We start from the raw sequence: 25,626 nt of genomic DNA on the forward strand, positions 1-25,626 counted from the left end.
GAGAGAGAGAGAGAGAGAGAGAGAGAGAGAGAGAGATAAGAGGGCAGAGAGGAGACTGGATGACTTTGGTGGGAGGGCTTGAAGCGTAAGAGGAAGGATCTTTGGAGAGATACGGTGAAACACATACGAGTTACTCCCCGTAACTTCATGCTGGTACCCCTCTCCCAACAAGGGGACCCTCAGAGTTCGGAGCCGGGCGTCTAGTCCTCGTGGGTGGAAGGGAGAGTGTCGGCCGGTCTCTTGTTCCTCGGACAGCCTGCGTGCATCCAATGTGCGTAAAGGGGCTCTTTTTCTTCACCGTCCTGTCTGGACTCGCAGCGTCAGGTGAGACTCTAGAGGAGGAATGTGCTTGTTTTGTGTGTGTACGTCAGGTGTTTGCTCTTTTTTTTAAAAAGTGTAATTCCACCGAAATGCTTTAAATGTTTCACTTGACGGTTTTTTGAAAGTCAACCAATAACCCGTTTGGCGTTCCGTGATCCCGCGGGGATACGTCGGTCCACACGTGCATGCATTCTTCAGAACTGTGCTAATTATACCCGCATCTGCGTGCGTCCTGGTTGCACAAAAGTTCCCAGTCGGATGTGTTTTTGTCCTGTGGACTTGAGAGGGGGCGGGGGGCGTTCAAAGACGCTCCCGACATTCGCGTTTCCAAGTAAAGAGGGGGAAACCTTGACAGTGAAAGCTCTGCAGGGACCCCCGACCTCCGTTTCCACGCGCCCGTCGTGCGTCATTGGGAAGTGGATAACTTGGCACAATGGCGCTGGAGAACACCCGCGCGCGCTGTAAACATAATGACTTGACCACGGGCCTTTTTTTATTTTTTATTATTAGGGTCGAACCCCGGCAGCATTGTGTTTGGGTTCCATACGCAGACCCGCTCCTTTCCTGCCCATTAAAGTGCATCCCCCTTTCCCAGGGACTGCGTGGCCCATCAATCATCCAACTACTTACCTGATGCGAACAAACGGGAGATGTCCGACAGCATGGCTGCTCACATCGACATGCTAATGGCACGTGTTTTAATATCACACATTGGCGCTCAGGGGCAGTTTATTTAACAGACGCCGGCTGCTTAACCTTCAAGTAATCTGTGTGCATCCCGTCTAAGTGGATTATATTGATTGAGCGTGTCCATCCTCTGCCAAAGGACCACGAGGGGATTCGATATAGCAGCACGCTGTTTGTGTTTACAAAGGTGCATGTGCCCGGAGATCAGCCATTGCATAGCAACAGGCTGGATGTGTGTGTGTGTGGACCCCCCCCCTCCTCCCCCCCAGGTGAGAAAGATAGGACAATAAAACAGCACCACATATTTACCCATCTGCCCGTCACTGGCGGCCTCTCTGAAGGACACTGACCTCTCTAAACACAACCACAGTGCGCTGGTTCAAGTCCACACACTACTCCTTTGTGTAGTTTGTGTATTACGTATTATATAAGAAGATATTACAAATCCTAATTTGTGTCCAGACACCCTCGGGAGCGACGCTTTTGCTTTTTTTTCGCAGCAATTGGAATGACCTTCCAGAGCAGAGGCGAGCGTTGCCAGATTTAGACTTTAACCGCGATGGTTCCCCACGTCGGCGTGTACCGTGTGTACAGAACCTCTGTGAACTGTAAGCAGAAGGCTTCAATAGCCGGACTTCCCTGACCAAATCACACACAACACACACACACACACACACGTTATTCTTCTCTGTTTCAAACCTTCCACCATCTAACTTGACAGCAGGCGAACTAATCAACTTCTGGCTGGCTGATTAGAAAAGATTGGACTAGATTAGAGGGGGATAAAAGCAAACGCTGCTAACATGTTTTCGATCCTGTCTTTTGTCTTCAGTCTGCCTCTCACATGTTCAGCACATGTCAGACCTGCGCCAACCTGTCCTGACATACAGGTTTAAACAGACACACAGTCACACCAGGCGATTACACACACTGTTTAAGCTTCCTTCTCTCCAGAATAAGGGGTTCGGTCGGTGTGAGACGCCTTGTTATTTGTTACCGACACACCTCGGAGGACGACGTCTGTCTCTTTTGTGTCGGGTCGACTGCAATGCTTTGGGGGGGGGGGGGGTGTGAGCGCGACCCCGTAGTGTTCAAACCACAAGGCCGCCCCCCCCGGGTGTAAACAGGGATCTGAAATACACTTCTCACTGAGCTGAAACCTGTTCAGAGGGTCCTCCGAGGTTTGAGTCTATGCAAACAAACAAATGCTGCATATTTGTGAGCATGGGTTTGTGTTTGTGCACTCACATTCTTACACACAAGTTGGTTTGGACTTGCGGTAAACAGGTGGATCTTCCAGCTTCCGGCAGCTCTTCTCGATGACTTTGATTCCCCGTCAGATAGTTAGATGTAGAGCAGCCACGATGAAAGAACTCTGGCTTTATTTCCTTTTCCTTGTTGAGTTCAGCACGACTCTTGGATTCATTCCATGAGCATGCGGTCATTGTCGTGTAAAACCCCGCCTAGGTCCGGTTTCGCTTACTAATGAAGGACTCCACTCGGCAATTTAAATGAATGAGTGTAAGTAGCGGGCGTTAGGGGCCGGGGTTAGGACACTTCAACGCTCCCTCCATCGTCACATTTATATTTATGGGACCCAGCAGCGCTTCTCTGGTTCGGATGTGAGGTCAGGGCCGCTCTGGACCATTTTCATGATGATACACAAAGGTGTGTTTTACTACAAGTGGGATGTTTTCTTGTCTCGGTCTGATTGGGAAATAAAGTGCTGCCATGAAATTTGAGGAGAAACAGGAAACACACTTTCCAAACCTTAAACCCTAATGGATGGACCAGAGGTCAATAATCCAGAGTTTCAGTATTCTAAACGATCCAAAGATACTCGACATTCATTCTTTAAAATGCAACCAAAGCACCTTCCATTAGATCCTCCCTGTCTACTGAAACCACATCTTTAAAACATCAGTCCACCGTGTGAGCAGGACTCCCGAACTTAACTGCAACAACAATGTAGAAAAGCCGGCTCACACACATATTTACATCTGTACACACAGGCGAACTCAGACGCATCTGGTACAACTGGTTGGCCCAATGATGGAAAATACCCAGAGAGTTTAAGTTCGTTTAGCTGTTCTAATTGTCAATGCCAATATAAGACCATAAAGATGGGCGACAAATGGCCAATCGGGCCTCTGGGGGTCATCAGACAGAGGTCCAGTCGGCTGGAGACGTCAAGCTGTGGGATGACTTGAGGTCCACTGAACGCGTCCAAATTCAAAAAGCAAGCTTCAAACTGCGTTTAGGTGTTTCTATTGGATAGTTTTTATACTTGGTGGTTCATACATTGCTACGCACCGTATTCTGGTGGTCGGGTGGAGCAGACGCCATCGCACGGATGCTCCGCTGCGCTCACAGGGGTCCCTTTTTCATCAATGATCACAGAGTTTGGCCTGGATTTGGCTCCGTACTTGAGCTACTACGAGAAACAGAAGATAACCCCTCAGCGGCTTCAGGCGCCGTAATGACTGTAGGACACGTGGCCGTTGGAGGCGAGCGCTTGTAACCGGTACCTCCTGCACAGTGTGCTCAAGGACTGGATCCAGTCTGACTGGCTTTGTGGTGAATATGTGAAATCTTGCGATCCCTCAGGAGTTTGTAACCCCCGGGGAGTTAAGTTGTCGAGTCAGCTGCGAAGGCGGGACTGGAAGAGGTTTGATGGATTAAACCCTTATTCTCACTCTCCCACTCCACGCTTCCTCTCGCTGCCGCCTGATTCATCTCAACCGGCCTGCGGGAAGCTTGGAGGAGATCGATGCTCGGTCTTTGTTTGGTGTGAGGCTTTTTGAACACATTTTTAAACACGTGTTCTAAAGTATGTGCCGGTGCACACTGTACATCTGGGGTGAAAAGCAGACAGAGAATTGCAAAATCTTGCAATCGGCCAGTTTAAGGACAGCTTTTAGATTTGCTAGAGTTTAGATTTGCTTTGTTAGAGTTCCAAACAGCCGGTGCAGTGATAAGCTTGGCAGTATAATGAGCAGGGAGTCACCGCGGAGTATTACATCGAAAAACGTGTTTCCATAAATCTCCTGCTGCTTTAACCCACTGATGTTGGGCGGTGAGGCCTGGTCGGCCGTCTGGACCGTTTCTTTATGAAACTGTCTTTCCCACCAACACATCGCCGACTCCACACCGGTTGGCGGCCAACGATCGCCGGGCTGGGCCTCAAAGACCACAGCAGCAGCTCTCCCCAGCAGGAAGCCCCTTATCTCCTGCCGCCATCCTGAGCTCTGCGGGAAACCGGCGAGGCACCGGCTCCGCTTGTGGACAAATGTGCGAAGGCACGATCGCAGCTTCGAACTCATATGTTGAAGGGGGGGGGCTCGCGATGCAGTTATCAGCTGTTGACCCCGAAAGGCGGCTGGCCAATAGAGCGCCGAGGGGGGGAGTGAACACCGTGTATCTTGCACCCACAAATAATACCTGGTATGTTACACAAAGTTGTGTCCATCTCAGAGGTTCCCTCTCATTACAACACTGGACACTCGCCTCTGTGTCCTCCTCCTCCTCTGGGAGAACACGGTTACCTGAACCTGCCATTCCCAGCCCGGAGTCCGGCCCCGCATGAAAGACAAGCCTTGTTAATGAAGAGACGCAAACTAACCCGGGCTTGTGAAACCTCCCACAAAGGAGAGAAGAGGTCCTTTGTAAGCCGCCGAGCTCCCTGTGTGTTTGTTCCTGTCCTAAGTGTTTCCTACAGAACTTTGTGCGACGGAGAATCGGGTTTCCTGCGCTGGTCCCTTTGTTTCTGAGCCATGATGAGGAGAGTAGATTCCCGGACACATACGGTCTGGGACGTTAGGTAATGAAACCCATTTCCTGAGTCAGAGAGCAAGCCGCCTGATTTCTCCTGCTGTTTCCTCCCACTGTACATGAAGTAAACACGTCTCAAACAACAATGCACATCACAATGACGTCCGGTCAGGGGATCGCATTTGCTGGTTAAAAATCTGCATATTTATGAGCAAACCTGCATTGAGAACCTTGTTGCAAAGGTTTGATTTGCGCATTAAGGCAAACTTGGTTCGTGCATCCTGTGGATTGTTTTTAGGACGTTCAAAGACGGAATATTGCCAGAGACTGTTTGCTGAGTGCCAAGACAAGAGTCCAATATACCGAGCATGCCTCTCTGCAGTGTGAAAACACACCCAGACTCAGAGGAGGAGGAACGAGTCGCTCCTGGAACTTCCTCCTCACAACCAGAGCCAAACCCATTACCGAAGATTACCTTCGTCCGAGGGGCTTACAGTAACATTAGCACAGCGCCGCGCGACCGTGTTTACTCCAACATGTCTGCTGCCATGCGCTTTCTCCGTGCATCCAAAGCAGCTACTACACGCGAGACTGAGATACAGTGAGAAGCAGCAGATGTCCACGCGGCTTCAAACCTGCTCGCCTCGACATCGGGTGAAATGTTATACCGGAAGGTCAAATACCGCTTGATACTTTTTGTGCCTCTTCGGAAAGCTCCCGTACAATCTCGGGATGAGTGCCAAGCCAAACACACCTAATCTCGCTTGAGTGGGCTCGGTTTGATGGTTTTACAGTGGATGAAAGCGCTTGCCCTCCGCAGACGGGCCAGAGGACCATTGGGCCGAGCAGCGCGGCGTCGACGGGTGGAATCGAGTGCATAAAAGTTCAGCAAGTTCGCTTGATTGTGGAATATTGGACATATTGACAGATACGATGTGCTATCGCCAACGCTTACGTCTAATAGAGGATGTGTGTGTGGGTGGAGTGAGTCCCCCCGAGAGACGCAAACCAGAACATAACGTTTTACTATTGTTTCTGGTGCTACACTGTTCCTGCACACACACACACACACACACACACACGCACATTTTAGAGGTTCTTGTGTAAAGGTCTTTAAGTAGGAAAGTGTCAACAGACGTTGGACTAATTTAGTCTTTTTAATTGATGGTGCAGTGTAGTCGATCTGAGTTATCAAAGCATTTGACTTTAATGAGGAGAATATGAAGTAGAGGCAGTCTGACGGCTCTCGGGTCTTTTTTTTAACCGTTCATATTACCTGAATTTCCTTTTTTCCTTCTTGCTCTGACTCAGCGGCACCTTTTGTGCCGACTCGACAGACCTCAGCAATAAAATGAAAATGCATTTGTCTGCACTGTGGCCCTCCCTCCCGTGTCGGGTGCATAGCTCCATCTCAATAAGCCGTGAACGCTCCCTCTCCCTCTCTCGCTCTTGTGCCTCTGGACGCCGGGTGTGGTCAGCGCCGCAGCGCCGCTCAGGTTCTTCACGCACAAACAGAAAAGTGGACGGACGAACCAGGGCCAACAAACGCTACCTCCTTATCTGTCCATTGCCGCTTCAATTATGTAGATTCACACATTCTCTGTGGTTTGGCTGCTCCATCCGTCCATCCGCGCTCACTCCCTCGTCAGCTCAGTCACGCTGCTCTTGCTCTTTCATCACTTAGGCTCAGCCTCTCGTTGCGGGGCGTGTTTATCTCCGTCGTCTCTTTCCGTAAATGAGTCAGATCGTGCACTTCAGTCGATGGCGTGCATCCTGTTCAGCGAGCAATCAGTGCCTGCAGATGACAAATTAAATAGTGATCATGTACTTTTAGCCGCGGGGGGAAATTAGTGATGTAATTGAGGCACTGTACACAGCCCCAACTGTCATTCTGCTAATAACCATTATGGCTTCAAAAAGGCCTGATTAACCATAATTCTTCTAAATCAGCTCGGTTAAGGGCTTTTTGTGCTTTTTTTTTTCTTTCTTGCTGAAAGGAGATTAGCAACGCGTATTTGAATTCATAAAAAGATTGGTTAAGGGAAGGAAATTGGAAATGAGGTGTTATGGCCTGAAGAACCTTCTTTCTTTGCTGATGTATGAAGCATGACGGATTATTTCCACATCAGCTTTCAAATTTGGTAGAGCATTCCACTACGTAGCTCATATCTTGCGTGCACTTTAGTCGCTGAAATAAGGCGATGAGAATATAAGGACGTCTCAGAAACTCTCAGTCAATACACGCGTGGGCAGAGAGTTATTGCTGTCTGTGCACGGATGTTATCTTCCTAATGAATATCCTAAGCACAGGCAGTTTAATTCCCTAACATCGGGGCTTTCCATAAATGAGATAAAGGTTACAGAGGAGGCTCGTTCCCCGAGGAGTCCATCCATGAAAATATTATTCTGTAATATCAAATGCGTTATTTTCTGATGCAGAAGAACAATACCTGTGTGTTTCCAGGCTGTAAAAACATTATTTTATGTCTAAAAAAGAGGAGCAGACGGAGAGTAGTCGGTCTCCTCCCGGGTTTCATCAGGGGGCGGCGACAAGAGAGAGAAGTCCTATTTTTAATGTGGGCCTATTTTTAATGCGGCGCGGCGGCCGTCTCTCATCCACAGCCCACAGGAAACTCCCTCCAGCCTGATAAGGAACAGAACACAGACCCCCCCCCCCCCTCCAACCCACCTCCTGCCTGTGATTAAAGTGCAGCGGTAACAATACAATACAGTACAATCGGCCCTCCTTGGACTTTTCCTACATTTGAAGTCCGATGCCTGCAGTCAAAACAGGGCAAAGCTGCTTCACGATGCTTTAAAACCCACGTTTTAAATGACGGAATAAAGCTTAATCCATTTCTTATCCGGTTTAAAATGTCAAATACGTATTTATATTGTGGTGAAACGGCTGAAGCGCTTTTAAAATAATCGACAGCTGGAGGTTAGAGCTCATTCATTTACATCAGACTACAGTATAACCCTGAAATTAGCCCATTGCATCAATACGATCCAAGAATTTCACATCTACAATCTGACATCTAATGACACAGTGCCCTGGGCTTCCCTTTTAGTATGAGAACAATGAGAGCCCTCCAAGGTGCCTCTCCAGAAGGGAAAACATGATAAAGTGCCATTTACGCTGCGCTTCCAGTAGCTCGAACAGAAGAACGAGCCCTTCCAGTGGAGAAAACAGGATAAAGTGCCCTCTAAGCTCCCCCTTCAAGTAGGAGAAGCATGATAAAGTTCCCTTTAGGCGGCCACCGTCCAGAACGGAGGACATGGTGAAGTTGGATGCTCCGTGGATTCATCATCATGCTCTCCAATCGGGAAAAACACGATGAAATGTGTTCTTGGATGCCGATGACGAATGATGAAGTGCCTTCTAATTCCGTGGATGAAACCTATGGAAGCTGTGCTCTAATGTGTGACTTCGAACCACGTAAGCCGCCCTTTTTTGATTACGTTTCATGACCCTCAGACAGCATCAGTCCGCCACCGGGACACTTCATTGACTCGTCATGTGTATCGTTGACACATTTCATGACAGAAACTCAGCAATAAGTCTGTATCCGTCTGATAAAATGACTGCGTGTGTGTGTGTGTGTGTGTGTGTGTGTGAGTGCTAACCCCATTCTCGGGGAGCTCTATCCATCATTATGTGGAAGAGCCAAATTGTTGCCAATATCCCTCTCTGCTCTTCCAGTCCATTCATCTTCCCTCTAATCGGTCTACCGCGCAGCCTACTGTAAAGATTGATACAGTCCGCCTCCATATCATCTTCACCAGACAATCAATTCCAGCCTCCTCTGCAGCCAGAGAGGGGCAATTTTTCACGGAATGTCTCTCATTTGGTCTGCTGATTCCGACATCAGTTTGGACTTTCGTGGGTGTGCTGAATCGGATGTTTGAAATAAGTTTACAGTGCGTGGGATGGAGCATCTAGTGGCGCTGCGTAGGCAGAGGCGGGGTCACCGGGTACATTCTACACTCGCTTAAAGCTGAATACGCAACGGAAGTCGTGCCGCTTCTGTCTTGTGGTTCTTTCAGAAACCACGTATCTTTTATTTATTTATTAGCGAAGTCACACGCAGCCGTGTGTTTGTACCCGGGCAGGCGTGCTGCGGGTCAGCGGGATGCGTATCTACACGTCCGGGGACGTGGAGGCCGTCAACGGGACGGACGTCCGCCTGAAGTGCACCTTCCAGAGCTCGTCGCCCATCAACGCCAATGCCATCGTCATCTCCTGGAGCTTCAGACCCCTCAAGCCGGGCAGAGAAGAGTCGGTGAGTGTGTGTGTGTGTGTGTGAGTGTGTGTTTGCCAACCACCATCATTGTGTCACGGAGCATCCACCCACTCAGCCAAGTGAGTCAGGAGTCGGTGAGTCATCCAGCTCTCCCTGTGGAGCATCTGAGGCCACCGCGTGCGTGTGTGTGTGCGTGTGTGTGTGTGTGTGTGTGTGCGCACAGCAGGGCGGGTCCAAATCATGGTCCTTTTTTTCCGTTTTAAAAATACCTTCCTTCTCCAGAACCAGTTTTGCGTTTGATATTTCCGCCCTGTGGATTTCCGGCTCTCAGGTGTTCCACTACCAGCAGCGGCCGTATCCTCCGCCGGACGGAATATTCCGGAAGCGCGTGAAGTGGGCCGGCGACGTCATGGGATGCGACGCCTCCATCATCATTGAGCAGGTCAAGTTCACCTACAACGGCACGTACATCTGCCAGGTGAAGAATCCGCCGGATGTCCACGGCACGGTGGGAGAGATTCGACTGCGCGTCGTCACCACAGGTCGGACGCGTGACTCATTCTGTCTCTAAAAACATCATTTCAAAATCTTGCAAATGTTTGAATAATTGAACAAATAAAAAAAACTAAAAAAAAATAAATAAATAAATAAATAAATAATAATAATAATAAAATTAAAAAAAATATAGAAAATAATAATAATAAAAAAAAAATCTTATTTTCCAATTAAAAAGAAGTTGGTGCATTAAAAATCGAATTAGTTATTTAGAGTATTGATTATATATTTTACTCCCCTGAGTGCCTTTCTGTGAGACTCAATTAGAAATATTGACCAGATCTTCCCGTTTCATACGTTCTACCTTCTTACGTAACGATGCCACGCGGATGTCTGGCTGTATTAAGGTTGTCCGCGGTCGCCGTAACCGCCACTTTATTCAAACCCACGGCCCTCAGTTATTTGGAAGACATTTTCCCAGAATGTCCAAACCTAATCCGGCAGATCTTGAGATACTTCAAAGCGTAAGTGAAAATGTAAAGAAATAGGCACAAATGTGAGGGAGCGAAGGGGTGAGATTCTATATCCCCAAATTCTGTCTTTTCTTAAGGACATAAATAAATGCTGATACTGTGAGTAAAGACAACGCACTTCTGTCTTTGACGACACAAAGACGCGGCTCTGTTATTTCAGCGCAGCTCAAACGCGACGCATCAACACCACGTTACCATAGTTACGCCCTAACCCTTACATGGGAAGGCGTCCAACTGCGAGCTACACATGACAACACACATGACAACTGCTTTGTGTGTCTCGTCAGTGTCAACGTGCTTAACCATGTCGGAAAAAAAAAAGGAGAACATCCATTTGCATCCCGAATGATTTACTTTATTTACATATCACCGACGGGATGCGGTTTGACTACCGAAAGCACGGCAACCACTGACAACACAGTCCACATTTCTGCTTTACATCTGGGCGCCGGACCCAGGCGTGCTTCAAAAGCAATCAGTAAAATGTCCAAATCGGGCCTTCTCTCCCACAGCGTCCTTCTCCGAACTTCTCCTCCTGGCGGTGGCCGTCGGGGGCGGTATCGCCGCCGTGGTCCTCCTCCTCGTCGTCATCTTGTCCTGCAGGCGGTGCAAGATGAGGGCACGCGGGCAGCGCGAGGGGAGCGAGGAGGCCCCCCGCAAAGAGAGGAAAGACCCCACCGCCTGGTAAGACGGAGACGGAGAGCGAGAGAGGCACGAGGAGGTGGAGGATCGGCGCCGAGAGAGAGGAACCCGAGACGCGCCCGCGCTCTCTCCCTCGCCCCTTTGTCCATCTGGTGGGGATCGGCGCTCCTTCTCTGGGTCTGGGGCTCTTTTTCCTACTGGACGTTTCACTTCCTGTTTCCCGCTTGCTAAACCTGGACCGCAGACAATGGGCAGCTGATGTAAAACGAGACAGTGCCTTTCGTGTAGGAAGCCATGAATACTGTTGTTTAGCTCTTTATGATATCACCATGTGCCTTTCTCTTCTGGATAGAAACAACTATGTTATCAGTTCAGCTCGAAAACTTAGTAAAGCAAAGGCAGGTTGCTGCTGTTTTGAAACATTTCATACCCCTGCATTGCTGCACAAGCCACATAGTGGAAAGTGACCGGGCAGCTTCGTAGCTCCTATTGGAATGTTTGTGTGATTCGACACTATGAAACCAACATTTAAATGTGTGATTTGAATCTATAAACCCCTCATTTCAATGGTTACACATCAGCTCTCTGTTGTGACGTCCTTGTACATTTCTGTTTTGTTGCTCGTCTCTTTGAGATTCTGTGGTGTCCTTCGACTGACGTTGAGGAACAAGGTGCTATCACACTGTCTAAACCTGATGGAGAGCACTTGTTGAAAACTGATTTTTTATACACTACTTTTGTAAAAAAAACAAAAAAAAAAACTAGCGTTTGGTTAATTAAGATATCCATCGTTAATTTCCTCGACAAAGTGACAAATCTTTTTAACAAGTAGCTCCTCTTTATTTTTAACAATGAGCTGTTTTTATCTAAAAACGTCTTTGTGTTCTGGGCACGTGGGACTTCTTTGTTTCAATCCTTGGGTTTTCAGATCTCCAGGTGAAATGCGCCATAACCGGTTACTGCCATCAACTGTTCTGCAAAACTAGAACTCGCTTCCCTGTTCACACTTTAACCGCCGAGCTCCTCACGGGACAGCTGAGAACTTCATGATTCATTCCAACTCCAAACCGAAATCACTGGAAAAAAAAAAAAGGAAGGAAATGTTTGTCAGCCAATCAGATGCGGACGGATCAACAGAGACGTTGATCCGACCTTCGCCTTGGATTCCGGGGGCGAGTGACTCCTTTTGTTCCTGCCTGTCTTTGTGTCGTCTTTGTCCTGTACTCGTCGTGTGTGACTCGCATGTGACACATGCATAAGTCATGCGTGTGTCACGCGTGCATTCACGTCACGCCCTGTGTGTGTCCCAGCCACCCGTCGAGGTCCGTCCACCTGTACCTGTCGGAGCCGTCCATGGAGATCGACAGTTCGGACGGCATGATCTCGGACGCCAGCACCAAAAGCGAGAGCTCCTCGGAGGAAGAGGGCCGGAGCACTGACGAAGAGGACGACGACGACTCCGACTGAGGACGTAGGGACAGGCAGGGAGGCGGAGGGGCCGACGGGGGGGGTTGGGGGTGCCCGCATGGCACCTCGGGCCGCCCCGGTCCACGAGCAGACCGGAGGAAGAGGGCGCTGTTTCCTCAAGCACAGTGATGAATGAAGAATGAAAGTCGTGCGATGGAGGTCAAGCCATCGAAGGCCGAGTGCGTCTTCTTTGGGGGGAATCCGCGTGCGTCCACACGGCGGGAGAGGTTTGACCTGCGTGGCGCCGGAGAGAAGAAGGACGTGATGGTCCATGAAGCTGGCTACAGTGAGCTCAAAGGGAAAATGCCGAGTTCAATGGTCAACGACTATCCGTCGTCCCAAACGCGGATCTTGTTAAGTGTTGTGCGTCTGCAAAATTCAAATGAATGTGGCCGGAACGAAGAAAGCGGTTTTCCGCCACCATCGGTGACATGAAGCCAATTGTAAATTGGCTTATTTGATGAAATCGCACTTTCATGTTTCTTGCTCTTCTGAGTTTGTATCTGTGGTCGAATGCACTTCTTTTAAGTTGCTGTGGATAAAAGCGTCAGCTAAATGACATGTAATGTAATGTAATAATAAAGAACCAAACATTTCTGAGGGTGCTTAACTCAAACCCTTTCCTTGGTTGGCTTCATAGGAAACAATCTGCAGGATTGACATTTGCTTTATCAATTCAAAGGCATTGCAGACGGTGCATTTATGCACAACCATACGCGCCAGTCGAAGAGGAGCACCTTCACTTCCGCCTGTAGGCTTACGGGTTCATGTAAAAAAAAAAGTAAATACGTGATCTTCTAGCCAGCAAACGTATGCACGAACATTCAGATCTGAAAACCCTTTGATTGCAAAATGTCCCCGAGAGGCTTTTATCTCTGTCTGTGAATGCATTGCGTCGACTAACAAGTGATTGTAACGCCGGCCTTCCTTCCTTTTGTCCTTGTGACGGAATACTGAGCAATGTGTGTATAGATTCTTTTTTTCCCCCCGTTTTTCTGTCATAGGATAATACCAGAAGTATTTTATCACGTTGTGTAAAAATGCCACTGTGTGTGTTTGTTGTAGAGCTTTTTATCCATGAAAGACTTCTGAATAAAAATGCCTTTTAATATTTACCACATTGGGTTTACGTACATTTCCGCTACGCACAGGTGGGCGGGTGCAAGAGCTCTGAGCGTGAATAATCAAACGTAAGATTTGAGAGCGTATCTATTATGTAAGAGGAGAACGCTACTATCCATTGTTTATTATGCACCATTATCTTTAACGCAATCCCCCCCAGTTGTGTGCTTATGTTCTGTCTGCACAGCTCTTCACTTGTTTACCTGTAACCATTACAGAAGTGAATCAGTGTTTAATTTACAAGATGCCCGTCTGTGTGACTGCTGGCTTGTTTACGGGAGGAGACGGTTCATGCCTATGAATATGTTACTCGTGTTACACGTCTGTGTGTGCGAGCGCTTGTGCGTTTGCTGATCAAAGTCTATCCCTCGGGGCGTAGCTTTTCGTTACTCACTGACAGAGCGAAATTGTCTGCGTGTGCGCGTGCAGACAAAAAAAAAGACAAATAATGCCGTGTTGTAGTAGAGAAAGGCGGCTCGTAATGAACTGATTTAACAACAGTGGCGTCTCCGGATAACCTGATACCATCAAACCGGGTTTATTAGAGTTCATTAGGAGACGGAGACGACGCGACAGACACGGTACGCTAGATTAACATGTCGCGCACGTAGTGGGACAACGTTTTCCTTGCTGGCGCGTTACCCCACAGTGACGGCGTGGTAAAGAGGCCGGAATGCAACGCGACACGCAGACGTCCCGCTCTCTGGCGTTTGACCAAAAGGCCGGTTTGGGCGAGTCCGGGGGGGAAAGAAAGACATCGCTCAATACTCGTCGGCTGGCAGATGTGAGCTGTTGTTGCCAACGCCTCCTCCTGCTCATGGGATGAGTCATTTAATAAGCCGCTCTCGGGCCACAGTACGTCCACTACTGCAACGCGCACAAACCCTTCCCGCAAACGCCGGGCCTTTGTTTTGATGAAAGGAGGACGCACACGTTGCTGCTCTGTCTCTCTCTCTCTCTCTTCTGTTGCTTCATCTCTCTGCCGTTTATTTTCCCTTTGCTGCATTCCACCCTCTTGGACGGGTTGTACCTGGCACATCAACGCGGAGAGGCCCTCGATCCCTTGCGCGCATACTTACACACACACACACACACACACACACACACACACTCACTCACTCACTTGTGACACACGGGCTCGGCACGGCGGGAAAGAGAAGACAAATCACCGCACTGACTGTACGACTGACTGTCGCGCTGTGACTTTTATCGACTCATGCCGCCCGATGTGCATTTAAACACTGCAGTTGTTAATCCATTCAATCAGAAGGTTGGGAGTCAGCTACTTTTGGCTGAATTGAGCCGGGGCTCCTGTAGCGCTGAGTTATGCTGTTATGCTTGTTTGTGACAGCCCTGAGAAAGGAGTCTGCATTATACCTCATTTACTACTCAGCACATGCACGTAAAAAGGATGAAAAGACGGTCTGGCTCTCACGTTTTTTCGGCTTGCAGGATAATAGTTACGTGCACCGCCAGGCCCCGATCATTTAAACGAGCTTTATTAGTCCGCTGACGGTGTTGACAACAGAAGAACAGGCCTCTTGTTGACCAGAGTCGCCAGAAAACCAGCCGGCAGGAACTGAGAGGATTTCTGCTGAAACTGAGACCACTCTACTGTATTCACACACACACACACACACACACAACGTAAGGATGTGTGTTCCAAAGCGCCCATAAGAGGCATTCCCCTTTATCTTCAAACAAAAGATGGGAAATCTCATACTATTACACCGGATAATGTAGTTGCACACAATACATGTGGATTGCACAAGTTCTGAAAGCTCCTGGGTCGGGCAAGTCTGTTAAAAATGTGAACAAGAACCAGGCTTTGTGGCTCCACCCCTGTGCGGGAACTGTTACACAATATTCTTAAGAGATGCAATACGAACGCCGTGCTTGGCAATGGATGCAGGGAGGGGCAATCCTCTACCAAACCCTCTCCCGCATCTTCTCATCGGCAAGGAATGGCCAAAGGTTTGGAGCTGGCAAGGACCGGAAGATAAACACAATGCGCAGCCAGGTGGCAGAAATGATGCACCTGTCTACGGGGACATTTCTGGACCCATGTCCAAAGGAAAACAGTGAGGAAATATTTACTTCATTTTAGCCAAACGTCATCTTCATTATGCCTGAGACTCACCGTCCAGGCTGCTTTCTCACATGAATTACTCCACACCGTTTGCAGTTGATTAGAAGTTAGTTGTGCATTCATTTTAATTTATTGTATGGCAACCCTCACTAAAGAGCCTTGAGGCATGGCTGCTCTTTAATTTTTAATCAAGTTAGTTTCCAATTTTTATAATACGTATGTTCCTCACACTCATTAATTCCACATTAGATTAGTTTTTGCAATTGCTTTTTTCAGAGTACACAGGATTATTATTTCTTTAGAGAGTAGTTTTTTCTCGTGGCGCCTCGCTGTTATGTTTTGCACTTGCACGCGAAACATAGGTTGTGGTTCCGGCAAACGCAATATCCGATTACGGCACACATCCGATTTATACAGAATGCATCTGAGGGAGCAGGACTCAGAGGACGCTGCTCTCTATTCAACATCCTCTGATGGGAAATCACGACTACAGCTTCTCTGCTTGAGGAAACGCTGCTGGCACACCAAAATGCACGTAAAGATGTAACCGACAATCCGGCCCATATAAAGGCCTAAATAAACTTCAGAAGGACTCTGTATAAACATGCAGGGCAGAGATAAAACATCACACCAGCAAAGGCTTCTCCCATTGGAGATAATTACGACGGTAAAGACCGGAGATCGGAGACGATATGCATAGAAAGAGTCCCGCTGGAGCATCCGTGGTTTTATGCAGAAGCTGGCTGGAGGGGTAAAGCCGGCACTCGGGGCCCCCGGCCCTCCACACGAAGGGGTCATATGAGGGCAAGGAGAGCCCAACGGGTGAAATGATGATGTCACTGGCAAATAACAAGGTGGCACGAAATGTAAACCATTTACTTTGGGTTGTGTTTTCTTTTTACAAAATGTACCAAAACACTGGCAACAAGGAAGACCTGAGCTGTACTATAACAAAGAATAATGACGTATATCATATGCTCTAAACTAAAAAAATAAATCTGTTTGGATTGACAGCAAACCGACTACCTCCTTTTCTTCAGCGCCATTAACTAAATCCCCTCGACAACGACATAAACGATTCCCTTCAGAAAAGGGAATCAGGAATCAGGAAACATTTTTTTGCCAAAATATGCCAAACATACAAGGAATTTGTCTTGGCGGTTAGTGCGCGACAGTAGACAGACAAGACAGCAGTGCACAAGTAATAAAATAAAGTAAAATGAAATGCTAATGCAATGGGTTAGTAATGGCTTAGTATAAAACAAGGGAATAAAGTTAAAAATGTTAAATATTAAAAAAGTTAAAAAGAAAAATATTAAGCATAAAGTGCACTAACGAACAAGTAACAAACACAAGAATTACAATAATATTTTTTATATATTTATTTTTTATTATTCACGGCATTATCATGATTATAATTTGAATCCTAATTACACATCCAACAAGTAACATTTCAAAATATGTGAGCAGTTCAAAGCGTTGTGTGTTTCTTTAGCGATGACGTGTTTCGGTCGGTCGGACTTCCTGGTACACCTGTTTGTCAGGTAGGGCGGTCCGCGCGCACCCTGCTCCCCGCAGACTCGCGAGGCACGGCCGGACAGAGAATGAACGGAATCTCCCCGACGATTTGACGCAACTTGTGCTTCTTTTAGTGACATTGTTTCGTTTTTTGGGGGGTGGCGGGGTGGCGGGAGGGAGGAGGGGGGTATTTATTTTTTTTCATGCGCGTGAACTCGTTTCCACATATTGAAATGCGCGGACCGCGTCAGGTGACCGTGTGGCCGCTCCTGCTGGCTCTGTTCGGTGAGTAACAACAAAAACAAACAAACAAACAAACAAACCGGGCCGTCACCTCGCTGAGGTTCTGACCGGAGCTTCGTCCCGGGAGGAACCGGCGGCTCTCCCGCGGGTCCGAACGCGCCGGGAGGGCAGCGCGGTCCCGACGGTCGCTTACCTGCGCTTGAGGCCGATGCTAACAGGTGTGCGCGCACGAAATGCTACGGACTTCTCACGAGGATATAACGTCAGTAAACACCGTTAAGTTAAGCATTCGGAACATATCATGATTATAAACACGTCTCCTTTTTGAATAAAAAGAGCAAAATGATTTACAAAGAACATTTTTTGACCCTCTTGACCCTCAAAAAAAAGAACCACAATTGTCATAATATATCAACAATTGTCATAATTACAGTGCTTATAACTCCAAACCCCTCACAGACAAAGTCCTACACATTTAGTCGACCAATGATTGGAATGTGTTCAAGTCCAAACCGCCCGTGTAAACACTGCTGTCCTCTAAGGGGACTCCACTGTGTGTGCAGCCGGTTATGAGCCTTTTTGTCCGATCGCACAAACGCGTCTCTGAACATTGTGTGCCAGCGTATAAAAGACGTGAGCCTTTCCCCCTCCCCGGGGTCAAGACCTCCGGGACGGTGTCAGGAGCATTCCAACACCTTCCTTCTCACCGCTCCATAAACGTTCTTCCCTCCTCGTCTCCCAGACGTCTCGGGGGAAACTAGAGCCGTCACCTTCGACGTCTCGCCACTAATTAATCGGTTGACGCAATCAGGTCTTGAACAAGAAGTTCAAGAGGGGCGTTTTTCCGTCTCTGGAGGCCTCTTGGCTTTGTTCTTCTCTCCTCCTAGAAGAGGCGGCTTCGTTGACGCCGTCGAGTCGCTCGGCCCGGGCTCCTTGATAGATGAGCCGGGCCGGACGGACAGACGTCTTTAGCGGAACGTGAACTCTTTCGGCGTCCGATGGAGGAACGTGCTGCCGGTCTGAGATCTTTTCGGAAGTGATGATTGCGTCATCCTCGGAGGAAGAAAAGGAGGTGTGAGGCTTTGGCTTTGAAAGTGGAGGAGTGTTTTATTTTATGCCCAACAGCGTACTTTTTTTAATTTGAAGCCTTTGGTCCGTCCATACAAATATCGTCTCATATTGACTGGATCGCTAGAAAACGTGCTGTAGACGTCAAGCGAGGAATTCTAACGACTTTGGTTCCTCCAGCGCGAGCAGCAGTCCACAGCTTCCCTTTATTCAGTCACACAGCCTGATATCTGCTAGTTGGATTGGTACACAGTAGAAGGGGGGGAGGGGGGGTTGAATACGTCTTTGTCAGCTGGTGTGGACACGTTGTCCCACACCAGCTGCCCTGTTTTGTCACCGAAGTATTTGTTAAGAAAAGGCTCTTCACAATGACCGCCTGCTTCTCTAGAACATGGAGGTCTTCCTCAAAAGAAGCTGCCTTCAGCTCTTGTTCCCGCGCGCCACTTTCAGGGGTAAATCGGCCGGCCGCCTTCGGCATTAGTCACCAGGTGATAAGCAGCCGCGGTGGCGAGAAAACCCGCGTGAGGAATTCGCTGTGCCGACACTTTTGTTCTATAGTCGGCCTCCTGCAACAGAGTAAAATGTCACTCACTGCCCCCCCTTCTCCTCCTCCAGCGCCTTCCCTGGTCTCCTCCATCTCAGTGAATACCCCGGCAGAGCTCCACGCGTCCAAAGGGGACACCGTCACGCTGTCCTGCACTTTCACCTCCACCAGCACGCCGACCAGCAAGATGAGGGTCGACTGGTCCTACAGGCCGCAGAGCGGAGGGACTCCGGGCTCGGTGAGTAGACGCTTTCTCAGGGCAACGGTGCAATATATATATTAGAAATATGAGTATACCCCCTAACCCCGCCCCCCCCCTTCATATTTAGCAATTAAAACGATCACTGATCCCCATTAGGGTTAAATTGTATTAGTTATTTAGATTTGTGACACTCTCTGTGCAAACACAAATCATTCGACTATCCCGCTTTTTTATTTGCGTTCTCCGTCGATCTGACCCTTGATTCCCTGAAGCAAAGTCCGGCCACTCGCTGCTCCAACCAGTGAGCGCCATTCATCACCATCACCATCAGGTAACGTCCCGCCTGTTTGCCCCTTCCGGAGGCCACTCAACCCCCCCTCCCTCAGCTCCCACGATGCCCCTCTCCCTCTCCGCGGTGATCCGGCGGTCTTGTTCAAAGTGCGTTCGGGATGTTTCCATCTCGACCCGCGGCGGCACTCAGCCCTCTGACCCCCGCACGCCGCGGCTTCGGTTTCAGCGACCGAACCACCGCATCATACGAGAAGTTCCATTTGTACTCGAAAGATAAGCATCGGGCGCGGCGGTCTGTAATTGCATTTTGGACCATGGGAATCCGCAGCGCGGTAGCTGCAACCTCATACGCGATCATTTCCTACAGGAGCACTCAGAGTTAAGTGGAGGCTAATGTTTTGTGGCTGCGCCGTTATGGAGTGCTGTTGGTTTAGTCGTTAAGATGCAGCAGCAGCTCTGCGTAAAGAGCGAGGATGAGGAGGAGGAGGAGGAGGAGGAGGAGAAGGACCTGGTTGGGATTGAGTGGTTGTTCAGAGTGTGTGTCAGCAGAGCGCTTGGCATCACTGCACAAAGCAGGTTGCTAGTTAAAGAAGGAGCGGCGTGGAAAAAGTCCCTCGGGCTTCGACCAGTCGGTTCTCTTTCATCACGAGCGAAATGCGTGTTGTGGCAGTTTGCTGACGGGCCCGTGCTATGGAGGTTTTTCATTTTCTATTTCTCAGCCTTCATTTACTTTCCATCCAATTTCATCAACCGGCTTGATTGGGCCGCGTGTGCCCAGTCGTATATCACACCGGGAATAAGCATGTGAGAAAAGCGCCGGCAGGAAAAAATCTGGTTTTGCTGCCAAAGCTTTAGTGTCAATCTGAATTGCTGCAGTGCTTCAGTGACTTTGCATAATCACCTCAGTCCCGAAGAGAATCTTCGTTATATATATATATTTTTTTTCAGATCGCAGCAGAGGCGCTGAATGTTCAGTCAGAGATGTGGGCGATTTCAACTTTTCGGAATGTGGTTTAATAAGATCATTGAAAAGTGCTGAGTCATTGGAGGCTTCTGTCTCAATCGTCACATAGAGTTGTAGAAGGCTGAGAACCGTCTTCTCTTGACTTTAAAGGGATCCTTGGGTCTAAAATGTTTCCCGTCTCTCACGTTTTCAGGGACTTACGCTCTCGTGTGGGTCCAATGATCAGCCGGGCCTAAGATTAGTCTCCACGCAAAGCCGTAAAACTCTTGTCAGCGTCTGGCGTGTTTGCTTTAGCCTTCCTGTGAGCTTGTGTTAACAAAAGGCCACAAAGCAGCGATATCGGAGAATCTGTCTGCACGTAAGCTGATCCGTGCTGCGTGAAATCCTGCAGGCAGCGGGGCGAACGTGTTGATGAACCCGCAGCATCGGATTTGAGAGGCGCGAACGACACCGGAACCGCTGCAGAATAACCCCAAATATCAGACCGATGCATCGTAACTCTCGTTTTGTACGTGAGAGACTTGCACCGATTACCAGAGCTCATTATTCACACGTGTCACATTTATGAGAAACCTTTTTAAAATAAGGCCCTTCTTGTTAACTTTAATTCTTTTCGAGGACCACCTTCCCAAATATAAGGATAAAAAAAATATACCCGTCAGCTTTAGTGACCAAAAGAAACGACGAATCGAAGTTTAAACAATCGGGGCCCTACGACTGTGCTGTGAAAAGTGTTTAGTGTTTTTAGAGGAAATTGATAATTCCTTTCTGCAGCAGCTTTTGATTTCATCAAATACTTAAAAAAATCCATTTGTCTGACTCGGGCCAGCTCGGTACGAGACGTGGTGAGAAGATTAATGACCGGCCGTCCGCTGTACGTTACTATTTCTCCATCTTAAATTTAAGGCTGGTTACCAGCAAGAGCGAGCTAGAAACACGGCTCCTAAACGGGCTGGCGAGAAATTCCACAAACCAGCAGCACTGACCGCTCCCTTCCTGCTTCCCCAGAAAAGCCTCCCCCACACATTATCATCACGGACAGAGACGCGGCATAATGACCTTCAACAACGTACAGCAGAAGAATTTCTGTTCTAGTCCTGCACCAAGTTTTGACCTTTTTTATTTTATCCGTTTGTCTTTGCATTCATTCCATTTACAAATGCATTAGCGCTGCTGGGTCAGTAAAACGCGAGACGTAATGCAGCAAACAATATGTGCACGATGGAGAAAAGATGAAAGCGTATTGTTCCTTTTCATATTTACGGGATCACTTGTCCGTTTCCTATTCGTGTCTCTGCTTACTGACGAACAACCAGAGCGTCAGAAAACCTTTAACCACAAGCTACACCCTGAGCATCTACTACTGTAGTAAATCTACTACACATTCCCATTCCCCATCCTACACACACACCCACACACGCACACACGCCGCAATGCTCAGAATGTCACCATGTGGGAGGAACCGCGAGACGTTTTCCATCAAAAATGCGGTGCTTCATTGGGGATTTAATTAATGTTCCTCCGAACCGAGCAGGCAGCGCTCTTCGCTCGGCTCTCATCAGCATCGCCAGAAGAGAATGTCCCACCGCCATCTGTCCCGCCGCCTGTTGCTCAGACTCGCTCCCTTCGGCGGGAAAATCGGGAGCTCGACTCGGGAGCGATGATGACTCTCGTTGCAATGCGCTCAAAAGGAGATGACGGATCATCGAGATGCGGTTTGGTCGGGGACGCCTTCCCAGATGAGACCGCCGTTTGTGTCTGAGGGGAACGGAAGTGCGGCAAACATCACCGGCTGTTCTTTCTGTCCTTTTTTATAATTCATGCAAACTAAACGCGCTCCTCTGCTCCCCTCCCCCAGCTCTTCCACTTCTCGTCTCGGGCCTTACCTCCCATCGGAGGTCAGTTCCAGGGTCGCATCCAGTGGCGGGGCGTCCCGGCCCGCGGGGACGCGTCCATCGCCCTGGTCAACGCCACGCTGAGCGATAACGGGACCTACACCTGCTCCGTCAGGAACCCGCCCGACGTCCACGGGTCTCCCACCTCACACACGGTGCTCACTGTCACGCCCAGAGGTAAGGCGGTGCACGCGCACGCCGGCAGGATTCGACCTCGGACGTTTGGAATGTGGATTTTACTTTAAGGGTCAGGGTTGTATTTGGCTTTTTTCCCCCCCTGAGAGCAGGAAGGCCTCATACATTTAGACGGCAGCCGAATCCGATCATGTTTGGTGTCTGCGTCGGCCTGTCTCGTATGTGCAGTATGCGGCGTGCACGTATGACCGGGTGTGTTAGTGAGCACGCCGCACAAACGGCTCGTTAAAGTGCTCCTGATGACCCCCACGACCTGCTCCCCCAGTGGCCAGCGTCCGCTTCTCCGACGTGGCGGTCCTCCTGGCGTTCGTCCTTCTCCCCTCCACTATCATCACCTTCATTCTGATTGGACGGATGCTCTGTCCCAAGAAGCGGCACGACCAATCGAAGGCCTACAGGTCGCCCATAGAGGTCACAGAGGGGTGAGTAGGTTCATCCAACCAGTCGCCGCCGTGGGTCTCCTGGGGGGCAATGGCGGTCCTGGTGGGCTTTGATGGTTACAAATGTGCGTCCCCACTGCTAATTCCATAATGGTTAAACAATCATTTAGGTTTTGAGTTTGAGGCCGTGGAAGGCGCTGTGAATCAGCGAGTAGTCAGGTACTTAAAATCTGCAGTTAGCTGATTTACAGGCGTGTTCTTTTTTAGTGCAGCAGTTCCTCCTGATGGTTTGAAGTCACACGGGAGCTGTTATTCGCTCATTTGACTGACGCCGAATCCAGAATGTAAATGTTAAACAAAGCAGCGCTGCTCTATAATGCATGTTTAACCGATGGCATCAATAACACTGACGGGAATGCAGAGTGTGTACAAAGTGTCACAATGAAACGGGGCATCTGTGAGTGTGACTATCGCCATCGCTAACCCGGCTTTTCTGTCCGCTCTGCGTCCAACAGAGAGGAGTATGGCGTCTACCCAGCGGGGGCCAAAGCGAGGAGGGCCGCGTGCTGTGACCTCTATATGATGGTACAGTTCACCAACCCACAAACGACGTTAATAAGACGCGTCTGCCGGATCCATTTCACGTCTCATTTTACTTGAGGGCTTATAACGTATAGATTTTTCCCATGTAGTTGTTTTGTGGCTATTTGTGTGTGTGTGTGTTGTGACACGCTCCCGGGTTTTCTGGTCTGTCCAGGACACGGCGGACGAAGACGGGTATTACGACCTGAAAAAGAGGCCTCCTGCGGATGAGGGGTACGCCGAGTCTCAGTGCTAGAGGCCCCCTGCTGGTCGGGAGCCGTAACTGCACACGGAGCCTCACAAGTGGGAGGTACCGGGTGTCGCCTTTGCCACTTCCCCAGACACCTTGGCGGTGGTTACTTCTGGGGCGGATCTCTTTTGGAAGAACGACTTGGAAATGATGCATCTCCAGCATTAAATTCACACTAAACGTTATGCGAATCATTTAAAACCCCTCTTGACGAGCAGCTTCTACATTTTCTAGGCCGAGCCAGAAGTCTTAATTTCTACATTTTTACAGCTTGTAGTCTTGATGAGATATTATCGGTTTACTCTGTACAGGTAAGCTGAGCCTCCGCATGCAAACAAACACACAGATGAGCGCAATGTGTGCTTTTATATCCTGAGGATTTGTATCTGTCACTTGCTTGTAAAGGAGGTGGATGAGTTTTTGTCTAATTTATTGCCTGTGTCATGGTGAAAAATGGCCGATGCCTTCTGTTGAGTCGCAGTGGAACATTTCTGTTAGATATATATATTCGTATTATTTTGGACAGAAAACCAATGGTTTAGTTAGTTTTATGCCATATGTTGTACATATAGGAATTTTTTCATAATGAGTTAATAAAGATTCTTTGCACCTGTGTGAGCAAAGCGTGTAGCACGTTGCCACCCTTTTCTCCCCTGCTCTCTCTCTCTGTTCGGTATTTTGCACTATTCATGAACGCTCTTGAATATTCCCTTGAAACTCATCGGGACGGGCCGGAGTCTCGGAGCTTCGCTCACAATTGCGGCAGCATCTGCTTTGTCCGCGCAGTCACTGCGCTCTCGAGACATGAAAGAAAACCAATAAAAACCCTCAAACGAATCACGCAGTTGGACGACGAGTCCTCGTTCTGTCTCATTCCTCTCCTGATTCTCATCGAGCTCCATTCATGCCCTCTGGGTTTCAATAATTCACACACTGCTATGGCGAAAACCATTATGATTCCTGCTTCATCTGAACTACCATGGCAACGGCTTACTCATGTCAGCCGGGGGGGGGGGAAGAAGAACATGCGGATGACGGCTTGGATGCAGGAGGCGGCTCATTCGGATTCATCGTGCTGAATGTAGGTTTCTTATTTCTGGGACATCTGGTTCAATTTTTTTTATCTCATCACTGCTGGTGGCGAAACCTGGTTTCTGTCCTCTGGGTCATTGTCCTCTTGCCGTCTCAGGAAAGACCTTTGTGACCAAACTAAATGTTCAAAACATGGTCGAACCCTGATGCACTCGAGAGATTGACATCGTGCATTCTGCTTGATTGACATTTATCATTCATTTATGGTACTTTGCGTCATCGTATGGACTTATGGTCCAAAGCTAAATACTTTGGAACTAATTACCAAGTTGTCTGCTGCCCGATGACTCGGTTAATATGTTTTACTCTCTTAGTCTACCTTTAATAATGTAGGCAGTCAAATACTTGCTCATCATGTTGGTTCTTTTCCTAAATATCCGACGTTTGTGTCGAACAGCGTATGGAACAAGCCGGAGGAGACGGAGGACTTGACCCAGAGACCTCGGGCTTCACTTTAGCCTCAATAAAAAGCTGCTGGAGGATTTAAAGTTGCTGTTCGTCCCCAACGAGGCTGAAGAAAATCTACTCGGCAGTGAATCAAACGTGACAGTTTAGCAGCTTCCATTCATTATTTGGTCCAAATGTCATTGGTGTTTAGCCATAATATAATCATGTATCACGCTGTGGTAATACCAGCGTTGAGGGGAAAACAGCCTCTCGTAGAAACAATCGCGACCTTTACGTTTTAGAAACTGCTAATTACGTAATATGTTACATTTTCCTTCCTCTTTCACATGTTTTTCGGTTTGATCTTTGCGCTAATGAGCTCTTTTACAACTTGGATGGGTAATATTTCACGTCAGATACAGCAGAGCCGTGTTGGATTCCTTCGATCTTCCCTCAAATATTTGCACAGACTGAAAAGACGACTTATTGCAGGTTGAAGATCCCACGTTAGCTTTTGACTCGTTGAAAAAGCTTTCTGCATGTTTGTAGGACAGATGTTTGCGTTATTACCTCACACGTCGTCTTCTATCTGGATACAATCCTAACCACCACTTTCCCACGTCTTCCTGACACAATGGTGGCCA

At 48.5% G+C, this 25,626-nt stretch overlaps 2 protein-coding genes across 2 annotated transcripts; both read left to right on the forward strand.

Moving 5' to 3' along the window:
• Positions 1–6: 6 nt before the first annotated feature.
• Positions 7–13,275, forward strand: LOC120826560 (myelin protein zero-like protein 2). Its single transcript, XM_040188964.2, has 5 exons — positions 7–324; positions 8,893–9,062; positions 9,355–9,565; positions 10,564–10,735; positions 12,004–13,275. Exons 1-5 carry the CDS (start codon positions 270–272, stop codon positions 12,158–12,160), a joined length of 765 nt encoding a protein of 254 aa, XP_040044898.2. The 5' UTR covers positions 7–269; the 3' UTR covers positions 12,161–13,275.
• Positions 13,276–16,888: 3,613 nt separating this feature from the next.
• mpzl3 (myelin protein zero-like 3) lies at positions 16,889–24,340 on the forward strand. The gene is made up of 6 exons (XM_040188950.2): positions 16,889–17,174; positions 18,816–18,982; positions 22,060–22,273; positions 22,557–22,713; positions 23,187–23,256; positions 23,429–24,340. Exons 1-6 carry the CDS (start codon positions 17,093–17,095, stop codon positions 23,507–23,509), a joined length of 771 nt encoding a protein of 256 aa, XP_040044884.2. The 5' UTR covers positions 16,889–17,092; the 3' UTR covers positions 23,510–24,340.
• Positions 24,341–25,626: the final 1,286 nt, after the last annotated feature.

The sequence above is a fragment of the Gasterosteus aculeatus genome, chromosome 1 (genome assembly GCF_964276395.1).
Source record: "Gasterosteus aculeatus chromosome 1, fGasAcu3.hap1.1, whole genome shotgun sequence".
NCBI lineage: Eukaryota > Metazoa > Chordata > Actinopteri > Perciformes > Gasterosteidae > Gasterosteus > Gasterosteus aculeatus.